This window comes from Thermobia domestica, chromosome 16 (assembly GCF_964235325.1).
Source record: "Thermobia domestica chromosome 16, izTheDome1.hap1.1, whole genome shotgun sequence".
Taxonomy (NCBI): Eukaryota; Metazoa; Arthropoda; class Insecta; order Zygentoma; family Lepismatidae; genus Thermobia; species Thermobia domestica.
The window spans coordinates 101989781-102015459 of record NC_137469.1 but is presented as its reverse complement, the minus strand read 5'-3'; the positions used below and the strand labels follow the sequence as shown (position 1 = coordinate 102015459).

Below are 25679 nucleotides of genomic sequence, written 5' to 3'. Positions count from 1 at the left end.
AATGGTGTTAAAAGGTTGGAATATTACACTCTACTATCTCGCTATTTTACTTCTCATAGACAACAAATGGCCTGAATAGTTTCTATCTGATACTAAGATAGTTCTTATGATCAGTTCATGTTTTCGGCTCTCCAAGAATTTTTTTTAAAAAAAATTACAAAGGCTATTTTACGGACGCAAGTATTCACTCAGGTGTGTATGAAGTACATTGTTAATGAATTAAAATACATTGGCATGGGGGAATGTTAACATATTCACCAGAATGAAGAACTACGATAGTGATTTGGGGAAAAATGTAGTTTTCGGCAGAGTTTACTAAGGAAGATACAAAAAAAAACTCAATACTTAGCAAGAGAACTAAATAAACCTAAAACTAACATGCAGATCAGAGTTTTTGAAACATTCTTTATTAAGACTAGAGAATCTAAATTTAGTTTAAATTTTGGATATTGGGATTAACAGATTAATGGATATTGGGAGAGCTCACAGTAATAGACGGTTCCCTCTGACAGACTATATCCGAAAGAAACATTCTGAAAAGAAATAAGAAAGAAAGAAATTCAAAAAGCATTGACGGTTACGTCATAAACATCAGATCAGGACTTGAAGATCTATAAACAATTCGATGGTTATTTATCTCTTTATACTTTTAACCAAATTACGTTATATGAATTTGTGTTACCATTTAAGTTTTTACCTTTCTTTACATAACTTTCACTAATCGAAAATGTTCTTTGAAAAAGAACGAAAATTTGTAGTTAGAGGTGAAGATTGGTAGGCAAACAAGATAAGTTCGTTTTACGCCAATCATAAATTCTATATTAACAAACTAGCAGCGTTCACCCCGCTTCGCTGCGGTCACCCCGGAACGCAATAAACTTTGTTACTTAGATAATTTTTACTTTTTCGCTTTCAAGTGATATGATAAAAACCATAGAAGATTGCATTAAATGTTAACATTATATCGCCTGTCATTTATGTTAACCCGCCCCGCTTCGCTGCGGTCACCCCGGAAGTTTTCGCTTTCAAGTGATATGATAAAAACCATAGTAGATTGCAGTAAATGTTAACATTATATCGCCTGTCATTTATGTTAACCCGCCGAGTGACACGGTCATGCGGGTTGCATATAAATACGTTTATTTTTACCTATGATGAACTAACAAAGGATTTGTACGTTATGGACACTTGAATGGTCAATTATCTCAAGACACTGGTAATTAAAAATTAAAGTGATATGATAAAAACCATCTAGGGTCCAAATCCTAATAACCCCCCAAAAATAAAAGAAATTGGTTCAGCCGTATTAGCGTGATGAGGTAACAAAGGATTTGTGCGTTCTCTTTTATATATATAGACTAGCAGCGTTCACCCCGCTTCGCTGCGGTCACCCCGGAACGCAATAAACTTTGTTACTTAGATAATTTTTACTTTTTCGCTTTCAAGTGATATGATAAAAACCATAGAAGATTGCATTAAATGTTAACATTATATCGCCTGTCATTTATGTTAACCCGCCCCGCTTCGCTGCGGTCACCCCGGAAGTTTTCGCTTTCAAGTGATATGATAAAAACCATAGTAGATTGCAGTAAATGTTAACATTATATCGCCTGTCATTTATGTTAACCCGCCGAGTGACATGGTCATGCGGGTTGCATATAAATACGTTTATTTTTACCTATGATGAACTAACAAAGGATTTGTACGTTATGGACACTTGAATGGTCAATTATCTCAAGACACTGGTAATTAAAAATTAAAGTGATATGATAAAAACCATCTAGGGTCCAAATCCTAATAACCCCCCAAAAATAAAAGAAATTGGTTCAGCCGTATTAGCGTGATGAGGTAACAAAGGATTTGTGCGTTCTCTTTTATATATATAGATTACTTTTTAAAAGCAATTATTCATATTCGTTTTACCTTTTCCTAATTTTTATTTTATTTAGGTCTATGTTTAAAATTTAGGACAAGAATTTTGGCTCACTCTTTAGTTGCGAGAGCGTTCACCTCTGGTGCTTGGGGTCCCGGGTTCGATCCCAGCCCCCGCCAAGTGAACTTTGTGGTGGACAAACACCGTGCTCGTGGGTTTTCTCGGGGTACTCCCGTTTCCTCCCACTTTCTTCATTCCACCATTTCACTCATCTCTCATCATCACCGTCTCCTTTAGCCTAACCGGCATAACCGTGGGACGTAAAACTCAAAGATTTCATTTCTTTTTTTTTTTTTTTTTTTTTTTTAGTTGCGAGCTGTAGTAGAAGAAAAAATTGTCTTGGGAAGCCCAAACAAATAAAAGACAATAAAATTGAAATATTTTTTGAGGATACGATAAATCTCTTGCACAAACTTGAGTTCTATAGTCGGAAGTGAACTGTCTTACTCTGAATGATTTGAAAGTAAGGCAATTGCTATTATGAAATTTTGTCAATTATTTACAGAATTGGTTAGTCGTGAATCCTAACGTATTAATGAGGTATGCTTCGCCAAATAAAACAGCGCACAGCCAGGGCTGGATTAACCCATCTGGAGGACCGGGACTAGAAAAAATATGTGGACCCTGCTGACTTCATAATAGATTCGCCTAATAGACTTCTGTGAAAGTACAGTAGGAAAGTTAAGGGAATATGTTTCATATTTTTGGTCATATTTTATTTTATGATGATGATTGTATCTTCATGATTCTTTCTAGATATCCAGTTGAGATTTTGATCAGAGTGGAGGCCCCTGTCCACCTGGAAACCCGAAGCTATAGCTCCCCAAAGCCCCCTTAATCCGGCCCTGCGCATCGCAGTGCATGAAAATACAGCATTTATATGTTGAACGGTGGCTATCCCTGCACTTTTAGTGACACACGTTATGTGCTACTATTGACAAAGTAAGAATACATGAATTTTACTGAGACGTTATAAGCAATGCAAGACCCAGTGTATATGAGAAAGAAATAAACTACTCAAGATTTAGAAAGTGATAAGAAACTTATAATTGCAATCTTTGCGTATGCAATATGTACTAAGGCATTGCCCATGATTTTATCTAAGAATATTAGTGCAGATCTGATATAAAGTTTTCAATTAGTGTTAATCAGAGCCATTAGTAAGGAAAATTTAAGTCCAGTATTTTGGAATTATACCAAAATTACCAAGAGCTATGTTGTAAATATTATCTTCCAGTAATTTGAAAGTAGTTCTGAAAATAAGTGGACTGGATAGCATATTTGTTTAGTAGTAATGATTTAAGAATTGGAGTCTTCACATGTCCCACAAAGAGATTTGCATTAGATAGAGCTATAGAGCTTCACGAGATGAAAACAAATTTACAAAATCAAAATGAATTATTATTATTGGTTATATAGCGTTATTGGTTATATAGCCATATGAGCCTAATGAAAAGACAAAAAATTGAGTGTAAGAGCGTGGTAACACAAGTCTTCAAATAGGCATCACCAACAAACAAGTATCAGCACTAAAACATTCATGCTTTTTCATGGCATTTCAAAGATCCAAAACATTTTTTATCCATTATTCGCTTCATCACTGAATCTTTACTACCATTATCATCATCATAGGTATTCTGCTATTATTGGCAGTCACTTGCAGTAACTAAGCAGCTTCCATGCTCCACGGTCTTCTGCTAATCTCCTCGTTTTCACGTAATATTTTTCCAATGTGCGAAATACCATTTTACATATTTTCTTCTCTTTTTAGTATCAGCAAACCAAGGAAAAATAGAGTGGTGGTTTCCTGATGCCTTCCAATGAATGGCACCTTAATCCCTTAGACTTAGTCCCAACCTACCAACGTCAGAACAATCAAACATAACAATTCATTCGATCATACCTTCCACATACGTATTCCCAATCTTCTTCCCCCAGGCTTCTGTACGTCCAAAAAGAAATGGGAAGATTAAATACATTAGACGCAATCCTAAAACGCTCAGAAATGTTAACAATCATTTTACTAACTTCAAATTCTGATTGTTGAAAATATCTTACATTACTTAATTTTCAATCCTTTATCCGCCATGTACAAGGCTGAAGAAGCGGAGCCAAAGATTAGAAAACGTAAGATAATTTCAGGAATCAGAATTTCAAATTTGTAAAATGATTTTTCTTTTTAAAAAACTGATATTACCAACTTATTGCAAACCGCTCTTTTCTTAATCACCTACAGCTCCTCTATTCCACCTCACTACCTGCATTTTTCATGTACTCTTTTTATACTTACTATCTATATGTATATTTGAAATGTTATCAAATCAGCTAAAAATTATATATAACACAAAATGTATACATACGTGTACTATACTGTGTTTGAAGATATACATTTCTATAATCCTCATTTTTGGAATAGTTAATACAGTATAATTTTGATATAATCAAAATCTATTTTATCAAAAACGCATTTCAATAGTTGTGTATCAAAAATCTTTGTAAATGTATTTCTAGTGCTATTCTAATACTCCAACTATTAACATTAAATATTTTAAAAAATAAAGGGTTTTAAAACATGATTTGGAACTTAAGCCCCACCTTTAGTTTACAATGTATGCTGAAGACGAAAGTAATATAAAATTAGAAGTTAAAATTTTACAAATGAATACTACAACGTGTAAAATCAATTCAAAATTTCTTACTTTTTTTTTTTTTTTTTTTGAAAAAATGTCTATAAAACTGGCTCATTTGTACAGTTTTCAAAAACAGAAGAAAGAAGATACAATTTTGCTAATATTATGTCCCGATTGGTAGGATTTCTTTGGAGTACGTGAAAATTAAAATCTGAGCAATTGGTAAAACAAGTTGAGTAGTACTATAGATGTAAGGCAATTCACAAGCCAATGCGGTGCAAGCCAAGTCAATGCACCTAAATTCATTATTTCTATTATTATTATTATTATTATTATTATTATTATTATTATTATTATTATTATTATTATTATTATTATTATTATTGCACATAGAAATACTGTATTAGCTACTTTTTTATTCATTTCTCATTGAAAGCTATAAAGATGGGTCAGTTTTATATCTTGCAAATGGCTTCTGTGTGCACTGAAAAAACAAAAGAAGACACATTATAAGCAAAGGGAATAAATTTCCTACATACTTTTCTAAAAATCTAAAATCTTATTCAAAACATGCTAGAATGAATTTGGGTAGTATCCTAGAAAAAACGACTTACGTCAGAAACCACTTTTTTGATGCACACTAAGATATATCTATATTACCTCTTATGTAGTAATAACACTAGCAGTTGAAGTGCCCGTAGAGACCCGGACAAATTATAAATAAAGATTATATGCAAAACAAATATAAATCTATTTAAATGCAAAACAACTAAAAAAATTAAATGTCTGCAGAACGTGGTGAAAAATGATAAAAGCTAGAACATGTCCGGAGAAAGCCAGACGGATGGCAATTCTAGTTATTTCGGACAAGTTCCGAGCACAAAACATTGAGAAGACGCCAGTGCAAATACCGAGATAAGATAAACAAGTTGAAGCAAGAATGGAAAAGAATGAATGAAGGACATCAATAGGAAATCCGGAAACAATAAATATTCCTCCAAATTTTATGAAGAGATGGCGAAAACATGTTACAAATATGCAAAACCAACAGTTTGGATTTGTATAAAGGCCAAAAAATAAAGAAAAAACGAACATTCAACTTTTTACATGAGCTAACTGTACTGTTATATAGAGATTCTATTGTGACTTTTTTCTTATTATTGTGTAATTATTTTGCTTGAATATAGGTTCTAACCATTTTCTAAAATTAGGCAGATGCAATAAGCTAGCAGAGTAGAGGTAGAACGAGCAGTTCATTTCTCTGTATTCACAAAGATCTACAGAGACTCGAATTATGGAGCTGAAATGACAGATAGGTTGGAAGTTAAAATAAGATTACGTATCAAAGAATAGAGTAATTATGACTTCATTATACAGATATCCTCCTGCTATTTTTATAGTGCCAAGAAATCAGATCTTTGGTTGATAGTAAGTACCTATCTGATAATAAATTTTGGTAGTTGAACTGCCTAAATAAAGTATCCATGATTTCATTTTTTACACAACTTATAATAATATAAATTGAGGGTGTTTTATCTTAAAGTTCCATGTTCTTTTCCTATTTAGACCAATTTTTGCTGACTAAATTTTATTTACTAAAACCTCTCCAAACTTCTTCAGAACTTACAGCTTCTTATGACAGATGAACAAGAAGTTTCAATATCTTGTTTCTTCTCTGTTAAATACCTAAATCCGCACGAAAGTTGTGAAAACATTACAATTAGTTTTCAACCTCTTTCTAGAATGTGCTTATCATTTACTAAGCATTCACCATGTTCACAAATGAATTCACAATAAACATTAAATGACAAGCACATTCTAGTAGAGAATGTTTAATAAATAATTTTGGTATTTTCACAACTTTCGTGTGGATTTTAGGTATTTAACAGAGAAGAAACAAGATGTTGAAACTTCGTGCTCACCTGGTATAAGAAACTGTAAACCTCAAAGAAGTTCGCAAAAGATTTAGTTGATGAAATATAGACAGCAATCATTTATCCAAATAGGAAAGGAGCACGCAGGTTTAAGGTAAAATAATTTTCATTTATACTATGCGTAAACAAAAGACAAATTGACCCAAAAAAAATTGAGGGATACTCAAAAAAGACCTGACACTTTTTTCTAGGAAACTCCTTAATTTTACTCTTAATAATTATTTTGATTTGATAATAGGTATTATCGTACATGTATTTCAAAGTGTCTATATTTATATATCTATGAGTGTGTGTGCGTTGTTTGTGTCATATGGTACCCTTCACTACAATAAACAGAATGTTTATTGTGTCACAGTTTCTATACTGCTTGAAATTTTATGTACGTCTTTTTTCAACTAAGTATATGCTCAATTCAATTTACAAATATTAGTGTGTCGAAAGTGCAAATATAAAAATTTAAGTCTTGCTTGTCCTAAACTTCTTTCTGAGTGCTCACTGTCCATATATATTTTTTTTTTTACTTTTGTTTGATACTTCATATACATTTTCAAATATTTTGAAATAATGCTCTCTTTTTGCGCGTATATATACCGGGTGTCCCAAAATTCACGCAAGATTTAATTTTGATAGAAAAAACAGACATATAATTGAAAATTTTATATATATATATATATATATATATATATATATATATATATATATATATATATATATATATATACAAGGGTTGGAACTTAAATAGTGGCAACACTGCTGTGGAGACACTATGCAATGAAATGTACTAGTGGCGCTGATAGCGCACGTTGTTGACATACCTACCTAACTTCCGAGCAAATTGAATCGCCCGTCCCACGTCACCGGCAGGCGCACAAGCGAGGGAAGCACAGTCACTTGTGAGCGAGCGGTCTAACGTAAAGGTGTCACTATGTTTTCGAAACAGGAACAACGGAGTTGGATCAAGATTGAATGTGCCAGAGGTCGTACAGCACGACAGTGTCATCAAGGGCTTCAAGAGGCGTGTGGGGAATCGGCATTGCCGTACAGAACAGTAGCACGGTGGGTAAAAGCCTTCAACGAAAGTTGGCAAACTGTGGCAGATATGCATCGGGCAGGTCGTCCTAGCGTCACGATGGGTTCCGCATGAGTTGACGGAAATGCAGAAATGGATTACGACGCTGCTCAGACGCATTTGGAGCGCTATGAGCGCGAAGGCGAGGCTTTCTTACGCCGTATCGTAACACTGGATGAGACATGGGCCAGATCTTACGAGCCAACACTGAAACGCGAATCCAACAAATGGCGTCATTATGGGTCGCCACGAAAGTCGAAAGTGCGTCAGAGCCCCAGTGTGGTGAAAGTTATGGTGATTCTCGTGTACGACTGTGATGGTGTTATCCTAACGCATTACGTTCCTCCAGGGCAGACCGTAAGTGCCCAGACGCCTCTTGAAGCCCTTTATGACACTGTCGTGTTGTACGACCTCTGGTACATTCAATCTCGATCCAACTCCGTTGTTCCTGTTTCAGAAACATAGTGACACCTTTACGTTAGACCGCTCGCTTACAAGTGACTGTGCTTCCCTCGCTTGTGCGCCTGCCGGTGACGTGGGACGGGCGATTCAATTTGCTCGGAGGTTAGGCAGGTATGTCAACAACGTGCGCTATCAGCGCCACTAGTACATTTCATTGCATAGTGTCTCCAGCAGTGTTGCCACCACTATTTAAGTTCCAACCTCGTATATATATATATATATATATATATATATATATATATATATATATATATATAGTATACAATATAAGGTTATATATGAATTAGCATATCGGGTAAATAGCCTCCACGGCTTTGCTGACACATTCGCACTCTCTTACTGAAATTTTCAATGACTGTTTTGTATAAATGTGGCTGAATTTCGTTGATACAGTTCTTAATTTCCTCCTTCAGGGCATGGGTGATCGTAGGTTTGTTAGCATAAACCTTAGACTTCAAGAAAACCCCAAAGAATGAAGTCCAAAGAATCTCATGATCTGAGCGGCAAAAATTCTGATCACCAAAACGAAAAAATTACACATGAGGACTGTAGCTGCCAAACCTTCATTATTTTTAAAATAATGCTCAACAATGAAAACGCGTTGTTCTTTTGTATAGCGCCCCGTTTTTAATAACCTTGAACTGTCAGCTATCACACTTTTTTCGGCAACATCTTACCGCACAAATGGCGCAAAATTCAAATCTTGCGTGAATTTTGAGACATCCGTCATATATATATATATATATGGTGTGTGGGTGTGTGTGGGTGTTTGTTTGTACTTTTGGCTTTTAATTGACCTATTCAATAATTCACACCTTTTATCACGTTATTTTTTTTGTCTCTATTTGTCTATCTATTGTAAAGTGCAAGTATTATTTCCAAAGTGGTTTAAGTGTTTTCTGTTTTCTGTTTGTTTGAAAAAGAAATTTATTTCTTGCATTTTTAAAAATATATTTACAATAAGATTTTTTTCTTTTTTAAAATCCGTCGAATAATTTGCTGTATTTAATTCTGCTTGAGCTTGGTAAAAGAACTTGTATATACCTTGTTTTGCGTGATTGTATGCGTTTGTCTATATTTTACTATTATGATTCATTTCTTTATTTCAAAATTCTTTTGTTTTCTTGTTGACATGTTTTTTGCATCCATATAAGCAACTTTTATTTATGAAAAAGATGACTATAACCTTTTTGCTTTATGGAAAACATTAAAAAATATATTATCACTTTTTTGATTTGTACTTTTTCCAAACGGATTTTTTGGCTGTTTGTGTTGTACACAATGTTGATCCACTGGTTTGCTTAACCCAGCCACTCTGCACAGTTTTTCGTTGTTGCTCTATAGACGTCACTGCCTGAGGGTCAACAGTGCTCCTTTCCACAGACAGTTCGGGAATTAGCGAGGCCAACCAAACCTGAGAGTTGGTTACTTAGGGGACCACGGGGCAGGGGACGGGGCGGACGGGGCCAAACCAGCAGAGGCAAGAAGTCAGCGGCAGCGCTCTTCCTCAGCCCAAAGCAGTCCCCAGGATCACCCAGTGAATCGTCCCCCAGCCCACCTGTAGAACAAGCACGTCTCCTCAGAGATCGACTGCCTACAATGGCCACGGACAGTGGTGTAGACCAGCAGAAAAGCGGAGTTTCTACTACGAGCGTCACCACTATTACTACAACAACAACAACCACTACTAGTATTACTACTACTGCTGCTGCTGCTGCTGTTAGTGTTGCTAAGAGAGAAGAAGATGAAGATGAAGAAGATGAAGACGAGGATGAAGAAAGCTTGAAAGATGAACATAAAATAGAAAGTTCAAGTGAAGAAAAAACCGAACTTTCGGACAAACTTGGAAGTTTACAAGTAGAAGATGGCAAAGAAAATGGTACCGAGTGAAAGTCGCTGAATACCCCCTGTATTGACACTTCATACTATCATTCTAAGTATTATATAAAATAAATAAACAAAAGCATTTACAGGTACAGTTTCTAAGCTTAAAAATAAGACTACAGTGCTACTGTGCTTTTACAGAAAAACAAATGGAATTGGAATACTGAAGTTAAAAAAAAAAAAGTTTTACTACATAAAAGATTCCATATTGCAACACACAGTTAAACAATTCTAGCCAGTGCTTTGTATATTGTACTGGATGTTGTGCCAATTATTCCCGGTATAATATCCCGGTATTCCCGGTATCTTCTGTTTAATACTTTACCTCAAATGAAAAAAGACATTTTAAAGAAAAGAAGTATTTTTTATCTTAAAAAGGGAAAAAGCAAAACAAAAGGAAGGCAAATTTGTTGAAAAAACGATTTTTAGGGAAATAAGTAAAATAAGGTACCTAATTATGAAACTTTTAGTTCCTTCCTCTGGGCTGCTTTTACAAGTTAAAATATAATTTTTCGCTTTACTTTAAAAAGAAAAAAGACAAAAGCAAACAAAAGAGTTAAAAAGAAGAATACTGAGGAAGTTATTTGATAATATTTTGTTGTAATTGTATTGTGGTACTTATGTGTGGAACGTATTAGTATGTTTGATATAATGTTTTGTAATTTGATTACGGTTTCACGGAACTTAGATTCTATAAATATTCACAGTATTTAATAAAATATCCCTTCAATAATAATAATAATAATAATAATAATAATACAAAGAAACTACGTAATGTGGTTGGGTAGGGTATTCAGCAGTTGTTTTTTATTATTGTTTTTGTCAAGATTTTTCCCATGCCACTTGTAAAAAAACTTAAATAAATAGAGTAATGTATACTGAGCATGTATACCATATTGTGTAAATACATTTTTTCTCTTGGATGTATTTGGACAAGGTCTGACAAGATTTTCTTTACCTCAGAATAATGTAACTCCCTGTTCCTACCTTTAACTTAATTCAAAATTAAAATATAATGAACATATTCACTCCTTTGTGGCAGGGAATTTACAATAGATTTTTCTAAAATTGAAATGAATCGAAATGTTGATGTAATGGACTACTTTCACAGTGTCAAGTAAAATGAAACATGAGGACTGAACGTTATTGTATTTAAATTAAAACTTCAAAATAATTGCATATTCATAGAAATACAGAATGGAAGCACAATGAGTGATCGGTACGGTTTGTTCTCCCTGTAGACAATGTTAATGCAATAGATTAAACAAGACTGTTGGACAGCATGTGCACAAATAAAGTTACTTGTAACTGTGTGTTAATAATAATAATAACAATAATAATAATAATAATAAATAATAACAATAATAATAAAAAGAGATAGAGAAAATGAGTTTCCATAAGCATTGGTGTATATTTATGTGAGACATAAAACTTATAGCTATAGAATTCATGCATATATAAATATGTATATACATATATATATCTTTGAAAGAATAGAAATGGAGATACATATACATGTAAATGTATAAGATTGTGTAGTAAAAGAATCTGGTGCTGTGTTGTATTATTGTTATCCGAGAAATACAAAAATAAAATTAATTAATTCTGAAAGGAATGAATACCTAACTTTGTTCTTTTTTGAAAAAAAAAATACGAACAAAAAAAAAAATAAAAAAATGAAATACAAAATAAAAAATCAGTGCCATACAACAATGAGGAAAAGGAATAAAATTAAGTTTTGAAAAAGTAGAAGTGCCTTGAATGAGTTAATTATAATGCTAAAAGCTACAAAAAAAAAATCATGGGCAATAAATTTAAGACGATAGAAGAGAGAAAATCACTGTGGAAGTAGTTCACATTTTGCTGGTTTAATTGAGGAGCTTTCACTTGGAGATTTACGAAAGAAATAAAGAAAGGAAGTATCAAGTATAGTGCTGCTTGTAAAATATAAGTATCATTGTTCCTTTTTTTTTAAAAAAAAAGTAAAACTAAAGATAATCGATGTATATCCTCCCTTCCACCCCTCACTAAGTATGCCAAACCTACCTAGTTAGGATTGGAAACACTGTCAATGTGGTGCCAACGCTTCATATGCAGTAAGATAATGGACAATACATTTTTTTTCAATTGAAACAAATCCATATTACACAAATATGGAGAGAAGGAAATGCTGATATAGGTAAATACAATAAAAAAAAGAGTACTTGTTTTCATCAAAAAGCAATAAGGTATTCTGTAGGATTGAACTGGAATGATGAATTGTTTGCTGGATTTAACAAAATGGGATGTTATTATATATATGTGTATATGATATAACGGGAAAAAAAACAAAAAAGGAGTAGAGGGTCATTACGCAATATCACTGCCATACAGCCAACAAAACAAATCGTAGTCCAATATCAGGCATAAGAACAATACATGTTTTCAGAGATAGAAAACAGGTAAAAAAAAAAAGCCACTTAGAAACAACTCAAAGGGGCACCGTATTCTTCCAAGATTTGTTCCTGTACAATATTCCTACCGAAGCAGCACGAATGTTGCTGCCAACATTGATAATTTGTTTTGCCAATGTTATCTTAAAATTGGCCCATTTTTAAGCCAATTTTATTTGTGAAGTTGACCCAACCATTAGTGCTACTTCGGTACAAAGCAACAGAGCGCTGCCACTAGTTCCCCCATTAAACAAACTTTTTTCCTTTCTTCCTTTTTGGTTGGAGAATACAACGTATGATGGCGGAATAGTATGAAAAAAGAAAGGTGCTAAATGCTGAAGTGTATTTGCTTTACTTACTGATATATAAATAATATAAACATATATATATAACCTGTATGTGCGTATGTGTGAATGTATGATCAAGAACAAAACCTGAAAGAGTGTACATTAGAATGAGAATATGTGCTTTAATATATACAGGATGTGTGTTTATATATATATATACATATATATGCATAAATCTGTACAATTTAACTAAAGAAAAATGGAAAAATATTGTTTAACGAAGAAGAAAAAGTGCAAGAGGTAAATAAATTCATTATCATCTCTTCTGGATTTTTTTTCTTGTCTTATTCTTAAATTTGTTAAATACTGACAGTTTGTACTTATAATTAAGTATATTTTTGTTGTTTTAATCCATTTTTCATGTGTTTAGTAGAATTGAAAATATTATTTTCTGTTATATATGGGCCCCAAATCACAGCAAAATATCACTAATCAATCATTAACAATAACAGTCAATGCTACTTCATTTATTTTAAAACAAAGAAGTTTTCTCTCAGACTTTATCATATTAAGCACTGATAACTGCTTACATTTTAAACACTTACTGTCAATTCAATAAAATTCAATCAATATACCTAGGTATAATAAGAATGTACTATCTAAAGGTGTTGGGTACAAAACTCAAATACAAACAACATCCACTTAAAATTAGACAAATTTTGCATACGTAGTTTTTAAAAAAAAAAAAATCTGATATGACAGAAGTATGCTGTTCAATTAATTTACTGAAAAACAGAAAGAAAAAAATACAATCTAATCAACCACTCTGCTTGCATGCTAGATGCTTCAGCAAAGAAAAATAAGTAACGAATAAAATAAATCATTAATATATATATATATACATATATATATATTACTTCGATATAGTGATCGTGTTTTATGGGACGTACAAAAGAAACGTTACATCACGTTTCTTATGGCTCATTTATTCCCTTTTTATATATATGTAAATGTATCAGCAAAGGCATTTTTCTTGGAGGAATTAACTGTGGAAGTAAAGCAGAAAAGTATGGCTAATTATTTGAACAGCACGAAATCTATTCACAAATATGATGTTAATAAAAATGGGATATTTAATGAAGCGTGACAACAATATATGTAAATGACGTTCATTTTAAAGATATGAGTTTTTATTTGTCTTTGTATAGAAGTAAGATTCGGCTCTACTATAATAAGTTATTTTCTGTTAAAGGAGATAAAGTTCTGTTGTTTGGAGAAATAGTTTTATACCTGTATATTACATTTAATGTTTCATGTCTCGAAAATCTTTGAAGCAATTCACAAATTAATTAAACAAAATTGCACGGAAGTGTGAATACCTAGAGATCTAAAATCTACAAAATAAACTTGAAATATACTTTTCTAATATTATAAAGAAAATAACATTAAATCAAAACAGAGTAGTAAGCGTCATTAATTAGAATCACTATATTCGTATTATTTAAAACTGTACAATACGTCGTGTTTTGTATTTATTTTAACGATTCTGCAAAATAATACTTATAATATTTTTTTTTATTTTGGTTGGAACTGTAGAATAAAAATATTGGTATTACCTTATTTTAGCTTCATTAGTAAAATTGTAGTTGATATGCTTCACTTTTTTTTTAATGAATACTGTGTATCTGGTGTACGGTCATAAGTGCTTAAGTCAAAAAATTACTTTTTCAGATGAGCCAAAACAACCTTCAAAATATGTCGTTATAAGGAATTAAAACTGACAAAATGTTATGAAATACGTATGGTTAAAGGCAGATTCCTTATTGCACCCAGACATTCACCTATAATACCAAACATAATATAGTGTTTACTGATCCAAAATGTATCATAAACTGCAAATGATCAAAAAGTGACTAAAGTCCTTATGACAGTGCACCGAAGATATAAATTTTGTTTTCTTTTACAAATACAGGTAATCCATTCTCCGTTTGCCCAGAAGTATTTCGGTCAGTACTAAAATTGACTATAGATTCATCCTTCGCTGAATCTAGGTGTACACCTTATGGATCAAAAAGATGTAAAATAGAGTCATGTAACAAATTTACAAACTTAACGAACAAATTTAAATTAGTTTTAATATCTTTTATATACACATAAACTCAATAAAGACATTTGCAAAGATACCTTAAAATTTTTCCTTTATTCTGAATTTATTATCACCAAATCTAGGTAAGGAATTAAATACACTTTAAAATCTGATGTAAAGCAGAATAACTTTTGGTATTATCAAAAATATTAAAAGAAATTCAAATGTGTTCAGTCCATAATGAGTCACTGATATCGGAAAGGATATTTCAGCAGTTATTCTGAATAAATTAATCTTTTCTTTTAAAGAGTATTTTCCTTTGATGTTTCATAGGCGCCTTGATGTAAAATATCTACATTGATATATTCACATATTTATAAACACTATATGATTTTATGTTCAACTTAGATTCTGAAATAGTATATTGAAAATAATTATAACAGTTCTTTTGTTTCAGTCATACTATCTATAGTTTATAACAAGAAAAAATAATTAAACGTGATCCAATAAAGAAATTATTAGATTTAAATTCATATTTGCAGATTATATAAAACTGTCATTTTAAAAATTAATAGTCTGTGTTTTTCGGTTATTTTTAAAAGAAGCAATAGGAGATTACAAAATAGCAGGTGTGTTGTACGTAAAATTATCAAATCTTCGTTTTAATTAATGTACAAAAGTATATTGCATTAATAAGTACTATATTTGTAATATTGTTTATATATTGTACTAATTTTCGCTTATATAATAAGTTAATACACACTCATTAGAGATTTTGTAAGTGAAACGATAACTCGGCACGTATATATGTTTAGAAGTGAAAAGTATTCAAAGAATGAAAAGAAAGAAGAAAAATTATGTAATAAACAATCTAAAGCTATTCCAACAACTCTTTTCAGAAGAGATTTTTTTTAAAAAAGCTGGTGGTCAATATATACATGTGAGGAAAGACTGTACTCCAAGGGAACGATGTTTGTCTCTTGAACAGTATGACATATCTCAGGTCTGAAAAACGATACTACGAAGTAACAAATTTAAGGTTTTGTGGTTGGTTGAATACATGTAGGTATGTATAATATGCGCTCCTCCAAGTAACTGTTTTCATATATGATCACTGCCATTATTCACTTTTTGTGACCATTTGGAGCCATTTGTGTACGATTGTAGAAGAGTGATGTATGTACGTACGTGACAGTGCTACCTTATATGTTTTAACATAAAAAGAAACATGCTGGCTATTCCACAGAATTAAATGTGTTGCACCACAGTTCATATTCACTGCCCATAGAGCTTTAAAAGAAAAGAACGAAGAACATCTATGTGGAGTGTATTTGTTGCCTGTAATATATTTTTCTTTGAAAATCTCTATTAGTTAATATTTAATGTTCTTGTTGAATAGCTCCATAATACGTGCCTTTAATATCAATCCTAATAACCATTTCTTTCCTATAATTACGAGATAAATAGAAATATTATTGTAAAAAATGAAAAATAGGAATACCATGTATTACTCACTATTAAACACGAAAGTGAAAAAAATAACACTGATTTTTTGTTAATGGATATTTTCACATCTACCATCAAAATTTTAATAAAATAATCGGAAAATTCTTGTTTCACTTATTTAAATTCTTATGTTAGCTAATTAGGTGAAATTAGTGAGGCTTCAAAGCCAGATTTCCTTAATTATTATTAATCAGTTCCATATGATATCGGTTAGTGCACAGGAAGAGAAATATGTAGGTACAAGCGAAATTTACCGTTGGAAGACTGCAGGAACTACATAAGTTATGATATCCAGAAGAAAGTAATCAACGGAATGTAATCGTTTAAGTAACATTTAGTTTTCCGGAAAAAAAATGAACTGAGGAAGGCAATAAATTTTAGCCAAAACTTTGCAATTGAATTATAATTTGGAGTTTTTGGATAAGTACAATTTTAATAAATACTCAATATGCATCCTGTTAACTCAAGCAGTAATGTTCTATATGTTTTAGGTAACTTTTGTATAAAATACTTTTTGTTTTATTATTATAAACAAGATTGGTTCAACTTCATGTTTAAAATTGGTTCTTTCGTTTTATTGTTATCAATAAAATTAGTTCAACTTCACACTTAAAATTGACCCTTTCTGCGTCAGTTCTTCCCGAAGTACTGATAGCTCTTAATTTCATTTTCGTACACAGAATAAAATTTTGTTTTCGACAAAATTATTTAATATTGATTTTGCTAAAATATTGTTTCTGTATTATATGTCAAACTCTGATGACATTATGTGCGTTTTACAGATAATCCACCTGCTGTTTCATCATTATTTTTTGGTATTAATATCATTATCATCTTTATGCTAGAGGTCAAAACGAAGGACGTTAAAGTTCGTGTAATCTTCCATAAAATAAATTGAGAAAACTAGTTTGTAGAGAATAAGCTTGTGAGATTAAAATAAATATATCTAATTTATTAACTATCCAGTAGTATTCTAAACATTTTTTCTCCAGAATACATGCCAACAGTTTTTAATTACTCACAAAGTGAAATATTTGGAAAAACTGTTTATTTTACTTTCGTTATGACTAAATTTACATAGTTGTAAGTATACCTAAAGAATAATATACGATTTTGAAACGTAGAATATTTACTACTTACAGATTAAAGTACAAATGCCAATAGTGTATTCTTATAACCTGTGAATTGATAAGGGCACAAAAAAATAGAGAGCTAATTTCAAAATTTGAGATGACAGCACAAATTTCTATCGCCTTAAATATATTTAAAGACGTGAAAATAATATTTATTTTTAATGTTCTATATATTCTTCTTTCTTCTTTTTTTCTTTAACAATACGTTCACATTTTCAAGGTGATAAATAATTAGTGTATAAATATTTATTTTAAATGTAGTTATTTCTTGTCAAAATCGTGTCCACTTGGCAGTAGTAAAATCAGCAACAACTACACTTCTCTTATTATGTTCTTCGGGTGGTTTAACAACAACAAAAAAAAATTAAAAAGTAGATAGCTAGGTAGAAAACAATGAAAGAGAGAGAGAGCGAAAAGAGAGTGTGTGCGCGAGAGAAAGATATTGAAAGAGAAAAAGAAGGGATTGTACATGTTCAAAAACTAAAAATAATTAAGTACATGTACGTATATTAATAAAACAAATATTTAAAAAAAAAGAACTTAGAAAACATTGTGGCTAACCACACGCTTTTCATGTGTTACCTTCATATGTTGCAGTGACTTGAATGCATGTATAGTGTTAATAAAACAAAAAATGTTTATATATATATATAAATAAATATAAATATAATGTAAGCAAATTTCTACAGCGGGGTAATGCATTGTGTCGGCTTGCGTGCACATATCATATGATTATTTCCAACTGTGCCCAACAATATTAACACCCATTGCATTGTTACTCTTGTTTGGGAGCTTTCTCCCGTAATTAATTTTTGTATTGTTATCATTATCCTAAGTGAAATACCAGAGGAATTTGCCTAGTCTGTATTAATGCTCTAAGCCATTTTCTACTTTCTTATGTGTTTGTGAATGTGTACTGAGATTGTTTGAGATTAGTATATTGTTGTATAGCTAACTAGTTATTGTACAGATGAACATGGACTGTAGTTGTTACATATTCATTACAAAGAAATGATGGGCTGTTCATGATATTATACTAAATTATATTAATATATATATGAAATTATATATATATAAATAAATGAAGATACCTTGTATAGATATATACATCCTGAATAGTTCACACTATATGTCAAATATTATCCTAAAAATCAAAGAAACGAAAATGATTGCTTCATGTACCTCATTTCATATCCCCCTTTTTCCTTCTTCTAACTTTTTTTTTCAATTCTTTAGTAATTTTTCCCTTTCCTCTGTCCTCCATTTAAATCTGTATATAAGGACTCGTGAACAGCCCTATCAATGGGTTTGTTACATAAGAAATGTTGAAGAAGCCTGCCACTACCTGTCAGTCAGAAACAGTAAAATGTTAAACATGAAAAGTCGTAATTTATTTCTTTATTTCATTTTAACCAGCCAAAAGTTCCTTCCTTGAGAATTGTCATGGGTTTATAGAATAGAAAAATGAAAGGTAAGTATTTTTCAATATGAATAAAGAATATGAAATCAAATATGAATAACTGTCTATATGACTTACTAGAAAATGTCTTCTTAAAAAGTGATTTATCAGATAGGAAGGGAAAGGAAGAAGAAAAGAAATCTTATAGAAAATTTGCAAGCTTCTCATTGACTGATTTCTATTTCTATAATATTTTCGTAGTGTTACTCACCATAACATATACAATTACTGAAATATTCTTTACGATGCATTTTTCTAAAATAAACTCTTACCTTATACCACGAACGCCGTACCTATTTAAGATTCTGTTTTCATTATATGTCAGTCATCTCTGTGACCGTAATCCCATTCCTGTGAGATATGAACTAAGACTATCAGTATAATTCCCTTTAAAAATGTTTCTTGTCTCGTAAAGAGAAAACAGCCCCCAAGTATTCCAGAAGCCACACTTATTGTCAATTAATTCAGCACTTGTAAATTTTAGCCTAATCACTTCAGTGAACTAAGCTCTTATTCATGAGATGTTATCGTAATATATTTCAATATCACTTACCATACAAATTCACTTTGAATAAGTTATATGGTTTTATGATGGTTGATTCTTGGCAGGTTATAGCTCTTCAGAGAATACAAAGAATTATATAATAACCAATCAAAACTATCACTGGCCTAGTTTTCACTTAAATTTATTGTCATTATGGTCTTTTATGTAATAAGTTAATAAAGCGTGTTAATAAAACAGTAAAACATGTTAACACTAGGTATGCATTAACAGCAAATTTGGAGCGAAGCGATTGATCTTTATTGATTGTTTGTAGAATTTTTTAGGAATCAATTGTTTTCGTGAACGAACACGACATAAAAAAAAAAGTTGAACTTGGCATATCAGCGAAAAACATAATAGTTTTGAAAAATTGTGTTCTCAGAACAAAATGAAAAGGGCTTCGCCCTATTTCTAATGCTGAAAATTCTATTTTCCATTGTTTACAATGAGAATTCGCGCGTCAAATGCTTTTTCCAATGTTAAGTCTGATTATTCTTCAATACTATGTCCGATCGTGACATGCGACCTCGTACGACACTCCGCGCACGTTCTTGAATCATCATGCCAAATTTGGTAAAGAATGGTTCCGACATCTCGGAAAACCAGTTTTTCGGTGATTATTCCTCACTTGTATGTCCGATCGGGACATGCAACCCCTTATGACACTCAGCGCGCGCTCAAATCAGCATGTCAAATTTAGTTGAATACGGCTCAGGTACCACGGAGGAGTATCCAGATAAACGAACGCCTAAGTCGAGTAAAGAGGAACTTCAGCATGTCAAATTTAGTTGAATACGGCTCAGGTACCACGGAGGAGTATCCAGATAAACGAACGCCTAAGTCGAGTAAAGAGGAACTTCAGCATGTCAAATTTAGTTGAATACGGCTCAGGTACCACGGAGGAGTATCCAGATAAACGAACGCCTGAGTCGAGTAAAGAGGAACTTCGCTCCAATTATTAACTTATATTTTATGTAAATTAATAAAACAATACAATTGTCCTTAAAGCACACAAACTCACACTGAATTTAAGTGAAAACTGCAATAGTGATAGTGTTGGTGACTGTTATATACACGTAATTCTTTGTGGTTGTGATATATATATATATATATATATTATATAGATTCTCCGAAAAACTAGTAACACAACAGGAATTATCTGCCATAAAAACTATATAATTTGATCAAAGTGGAATTGTATGGTAAATGATATTGGAATATATTACGATAAAATCTCATGAAAAAGAGTTTAGTTCAAGAAAGTGATTACATTAAAATTTGCAAGTGTTGAATTTAATTAACAATAAGTGTGCTTTTTGGAGCACTCAGGGACTGTTTTCTCTTTACAGGCCAAGAAACAATATTTTGAAGGGAATTATAGTAGTGTTAGCTCATATCGCATATACACGGAATAATGGTCACAGACATGACCGAAATATAATGCAATCAGAATCTTCAACAGGTACGGTGTTCGTGGTGCAAGGTAAGAGTTTATTTTACAACTTTGCAGGTTAAGTGAAAAACTACAAGTAATGTACCCTTAAAATCTATAAATTGATAAGGTCACACAGGGAATGTTAACCCTTTAATTGGCAAGCATTGATAGCATTACCATTAAAATATTTAGTTTGCTTTTATGGTTGACCTATGTCTTCCTGAACATAATTTCGTAATTTTTAAAGTATTTTCGTACTTTGGTTACAAAGTACAGGGTGTTTATTTCAAAGCAACATTGTCATAAAATAGGTCTTATGTGTAACTATTGAGCAGCATTGCCCTATTATAGTAAAATATCATAAGAATATTCTCAGTATTTACCAACAGTTTCGTTGAAACATTTTCCTACAGAACAAGAAACCACGAATAAAAAAAATTGAAAAAAAAAAGAACTTTCGTGGAAAGTACAAGATAAAGCTTCTACAATTCTACATTTGACTGTTCCTTATTGACGAAGATTAGAAGTATATAAAGAAGCGACTCGCAAATCATGTAAATGAATATTTTGTCATGTCTTCCATTATATGAAAGCAACAATGCCAATTAAATGATCACTGAAATTATAATTCGTGCGGATAACGCAATAGAATGCGATGTTGCTTGAGAGCAACAGTGCCAAATAAAGGGTTAAAACTAATTTTAAAATTTTAAGTGATAGTACAAATTTCTGTGACCTTAAGTGTATTTTAAGAAGTGAAGTAATATTTTATATACTTCTATTTTTTAGGTTATTTTTCTATTTTTTTTTTTAATATTACTCAAATTTCCAAGTTTATAATAATTACTATATCAACTTATAATACAAAATATTTTAAGTCTGTAAGTCTGTAAGTAACGCTAATTCTTAATAGTTAGTGATTGCCACCACGCTACGTACGCTGCTCGTTTATCTGCTTGCCTTTATTTGAAAATGGGTAATGTTAATGCTGAACATGAACGGTTTTTTTTTTTTTTTTTTTTTTAATTATTATTATTAAGACAAGGACCATACTCAATGTGAAGAAAGTTGTAATTACTTATATAAAATCCACAAGAATTTATTCCATGTCGCGCACAATGTGATTTATTAACTAAGGAACATCAGTACAATATATAAACTAGAAACAGTTACCTTTAAGGTAGTGCAATATTTAACAAGCTTTACTGCCAAACCATATGAAGCACACGCGTATCGTGTAGTAAAGGTAAAAATAAACCTTAAATTTAACTGCTTATATCCCAAAATTATTTCACTTAATTAATTTTGACAAATACTGTAATAATTCTATGTTACGTCTATAGTATTTGCATGAATTAAGAATAATCTCAAACTCCTGTAAGAGAAATTTGAGATTGCTTTTGAACTCCCGATTTCCAGAATTGCCCAACTCTGAGGAAATAATGACAAAGTCGTCTAGCTTCTATTGTATTTACATTGTACTCACCTGTGGGCAATCATATCATGGGCTTGTTTTAGGTATTAAATATGGTGTTTTTAAATGCTTTCTATCTCTATTTGTAAGGAAGTTAGCCAAACAGTAAAACAACTGTTATATTATATTATTATTATTATTATTATTATTATTATTATTATTATTATTATTATTATTATTATTATTATTATTATTATTATTATTATTATTATTATACAGAAACAAATAAGAACAATTTAACGATGAAAACTCACAAATAGATTTTAAAAGTCTTAGGTTTCAATTTATCTAAAACATTTACAGTCCCTTCATATTTCGGAAAGTGCAAATAGCCTGTATTGTCAGCTACATTAAGAGACTTGTTAAAACCACAAGGTAACCAGCGACTTTTCATTCTCAGTCAAAATTTGAGTCAGAATCTATTGGGAAAAGTAAACCCATTTATAGAATTTCCATGCCATTTAAGGTAAGAAGAGAGAAAGAAAAAAAAAAGAAAAAACCTTCCTTACACCAATATCGAAAATGTTTTTTAGCTGTATCAAATTCAGCAGACCTTAAACAGAGTTCCAATAAGTTTTTTTATACATTTTCTTCTTGAAATATTACATTCTTCCTAAAAGAGAACGCTGTCATACATTTTTTTCTTTTTCTTTTTTTTTTACCGTAATTACCCCATAACGGAACAAAGTGGGACATTTATAGCCCTTTGGTACATCATATAATTTATTATAAAAACTTGCATGATAACTTTTTAATAGTGCTTTGGTCATGGCAAAACCATTAACTAACTAACTAACTCTATGGCCTATGGAACCCGGAGGTTCAATGCCACGTTCACAAAAGCTCTCCACTGACTTCTATCCTTAGCTAACTGCATCCAGTTTCTACTTTGTATTCCAATCTCTGCGAGATCCATCTTAATATTGTCCTCCCATCTGCGCCTAGGTCTTCCTAATGGTCGTTTTCCGATTGGTCTTCCATTCAAGACTTTGAAAGCGTTTCTACTTTCTTCCATCCTAGCAACATAACCTGCCACGTAAGACTCCTAGACTTGACGACCCTAACAATGTAGGGTAAACCATATAAATTATGTAGTTCCTCGTTATGAAGTTTCCGCCATTCCTTATTCCCGTTCCTCTTGGGTCCGAATATTCGTCTCAGGATCTTGTTTTCAAATACTTTCAGTCTATGTTCTTCCCTCAGAGTAAGTGACCATGTTTCGCAGGCATACAAAACAACAGGCATGATTATCGTTTTGTATATTTTAAGCTGCAAATTCCTCGACAGAATTAGCGACGACAAGAGATTTTGAACCGAATAGTACACGAATTCCCTGCTTTTAGTCGACATTTAATTTCTCCGTGAATATGATTTTCGTCTGTTAATATTGATCCTAGATATTTGAAAGTATCCACTTTAACAAAAGTATTATTTAATATTTTAACACATCCATAATTTGCTGTATTCCGGTCCCGACGCACTTCCATGTATTTAGTTTTCTCTGCATTTACTTCTAAACCCATGTCCCTGCAAGCGTTTAATAAGATCTCTGCATTTCTTTCTATTGTTCTCCTATCATCACCTATTAAATTTACATCATCAGCATATGTCATAACCTGGTGAATACCGTTCTACTGTAGGCCCTGGTTGCTATCTTTGATTTTCCTTATACCGTATTCCAGAACAAAGTTAAATAATAATAAAGAACAAAGTCAAATGGCGACAACGCATCTTCTTGTTTCAGCAAAACCATCTACATTACTAAAAGCATTTCTTTGAAAGAAAATGACTACCTTAGAAATTAACGCTAGGCAAAGTATTATGAAATCCCCGTGTGGCGGATGAAAGCAGTTTTGTTATTGCTTATAACAGCTATTAAAACCACTTTTTTAAAAACAATTATGCTTTCCTTGTGTAAGTGTTATGTCAAATAACATACATTATACTGGATTTAACTATAAAACTGAAATACATAGAAATTACAGGCTCTTGCCAGAATTGCCCCATTATATTTATATAGTTAGTTGGATAAACTAAACAAAAAAGTTAAATATAAACAACGAGAACTTTTGATTGGTAAGATTTTAACCTGTAGCATACATAAAGCCTAAGGCTTGGGGAGAACAACTAGTAAAAATTAGTTTAGATATAGTTACTTCTCTTCAAAATCGTGTTAACTACAGGCAGCCGATAGAATTTACGGCTGTTCAGGGAATAGACTGGGTCGAATGTTTAACACATCGGCACATCAACCTGAGTTCAGTTCATAATCCAGGCATTCATTTTCTTTTTCCTCTTTGTATATCAGTAAGTAGAATCTTAAGTCGTTGAGTAGATAGCGAAGTACTTATTTCCTTCCTATTTTTTCCCTTTGTTATCTGATTTAAAAAAATAGTGAAAAATTATAGCTTCTTTTGTATCGAGTGCTTTGTTGTTTACATTTTCTGGTAAAAATTTGTTTTCCATGCCCACGTTGGAGTTTCTTTGTTTCGATACTTTATTTACGGATTACAGTTCATTCTTATCACTAGTGTTGGATATAGTTAGCAAAATAAAATTATTCCAAGCTTGCTGTGTGCTAGTCGTAATAAGTGAAGAGTGCGAAAAGGGCAACAAATTTGAGGTGATTTTCTTCATTTTACAATTATTTTTTTTTTATCTCTATTATGACTTGTTAAAAAAAGAAAGAAAAATTATAACTGTTTAAAAACTCCATTATCAATTTACAAACTGACTGCATCGTTTGAAGTTTGGATACTAAGTTTCCCGTGTTTTTAATTTATCAAAACCTCTCAAATCTGTCGTCAATATGACGCAGGTTTATAATTTCTTCCAGGTTTCAGCAAGACATTTTATAGGTTTTGCTAATCCAGTGATTTAGCTCGATTCCCCTAAATATAATGAATACATAATCTTGATTTTGGTATCTTCTTAAAGAGTATCCCTACAACGAGGATATTGTAATCTTTTTATTAATAAAATTACTTTGTAGATCTCCATTGTCTTTTCTAATACAATGTTCTATGTGATTTTAAAGTACTTGAACTTATTCAGATAAAATCATACTGTCAAAAACTTGACTGAGAATTTCGAAACTAGTCCCTCCGACTATTAGGTTATTTTTCGGTTGTTTAATTTTCAACATGGAATGGTTGGTCCCTTTTCAGCACCGAGGCTAAATAAGACATGCACCTACAGTTTATGCGGGATTCGAACCGCATGAGCTCCCATCGGGAATCAAACCCGGGTCTCCTGCACGAAAGACTCATACATTAATCAAATAGACACTAGGGAGTTCTTTTGAAAACGGGAGATACAGTGAACATGTTTATGTTGGCCACCATCAGTTTTATTGAAAAATAGGCAACTTTCAGAAAATTTTTATTTTAAAACAAAAACTATTATAAATCG

General features: G+C 31.8%; 1 protein-coding gene across 5 annotated transcripts in view; it reads left to right on the top strand.

The window, feature by feature from the left end:
* RhoGAP100F (Rho GTPase activating protein at 100F) overlaps positions 1–18738 on the top strand; it is a 1104624-nt gene extending 1085886 nt beyond the window's left edge. For 3 of the 5 annotated variants that reach the window (XM_081742854.1, XM_081742858.1, XM_081742855.1), the window contains one exon: positions 9416–18738. In XM_081742854.1, the coding sequence (XP_081598980.1) occupies positions 9416–9918 (503 nt within the window). In that variant the 3' untranslated portion in view covers positions 9919–18738. Of the gene's footprint in view, positions 1–9372 lie in introns of all 5 variants that reach the window. The other 2 variants (XM_081742856.1, XM_081742857.1) reach the window with 2 other exon arrangements.
* Positions 18739–25679: the final 6941 nt, after the last annotated feature.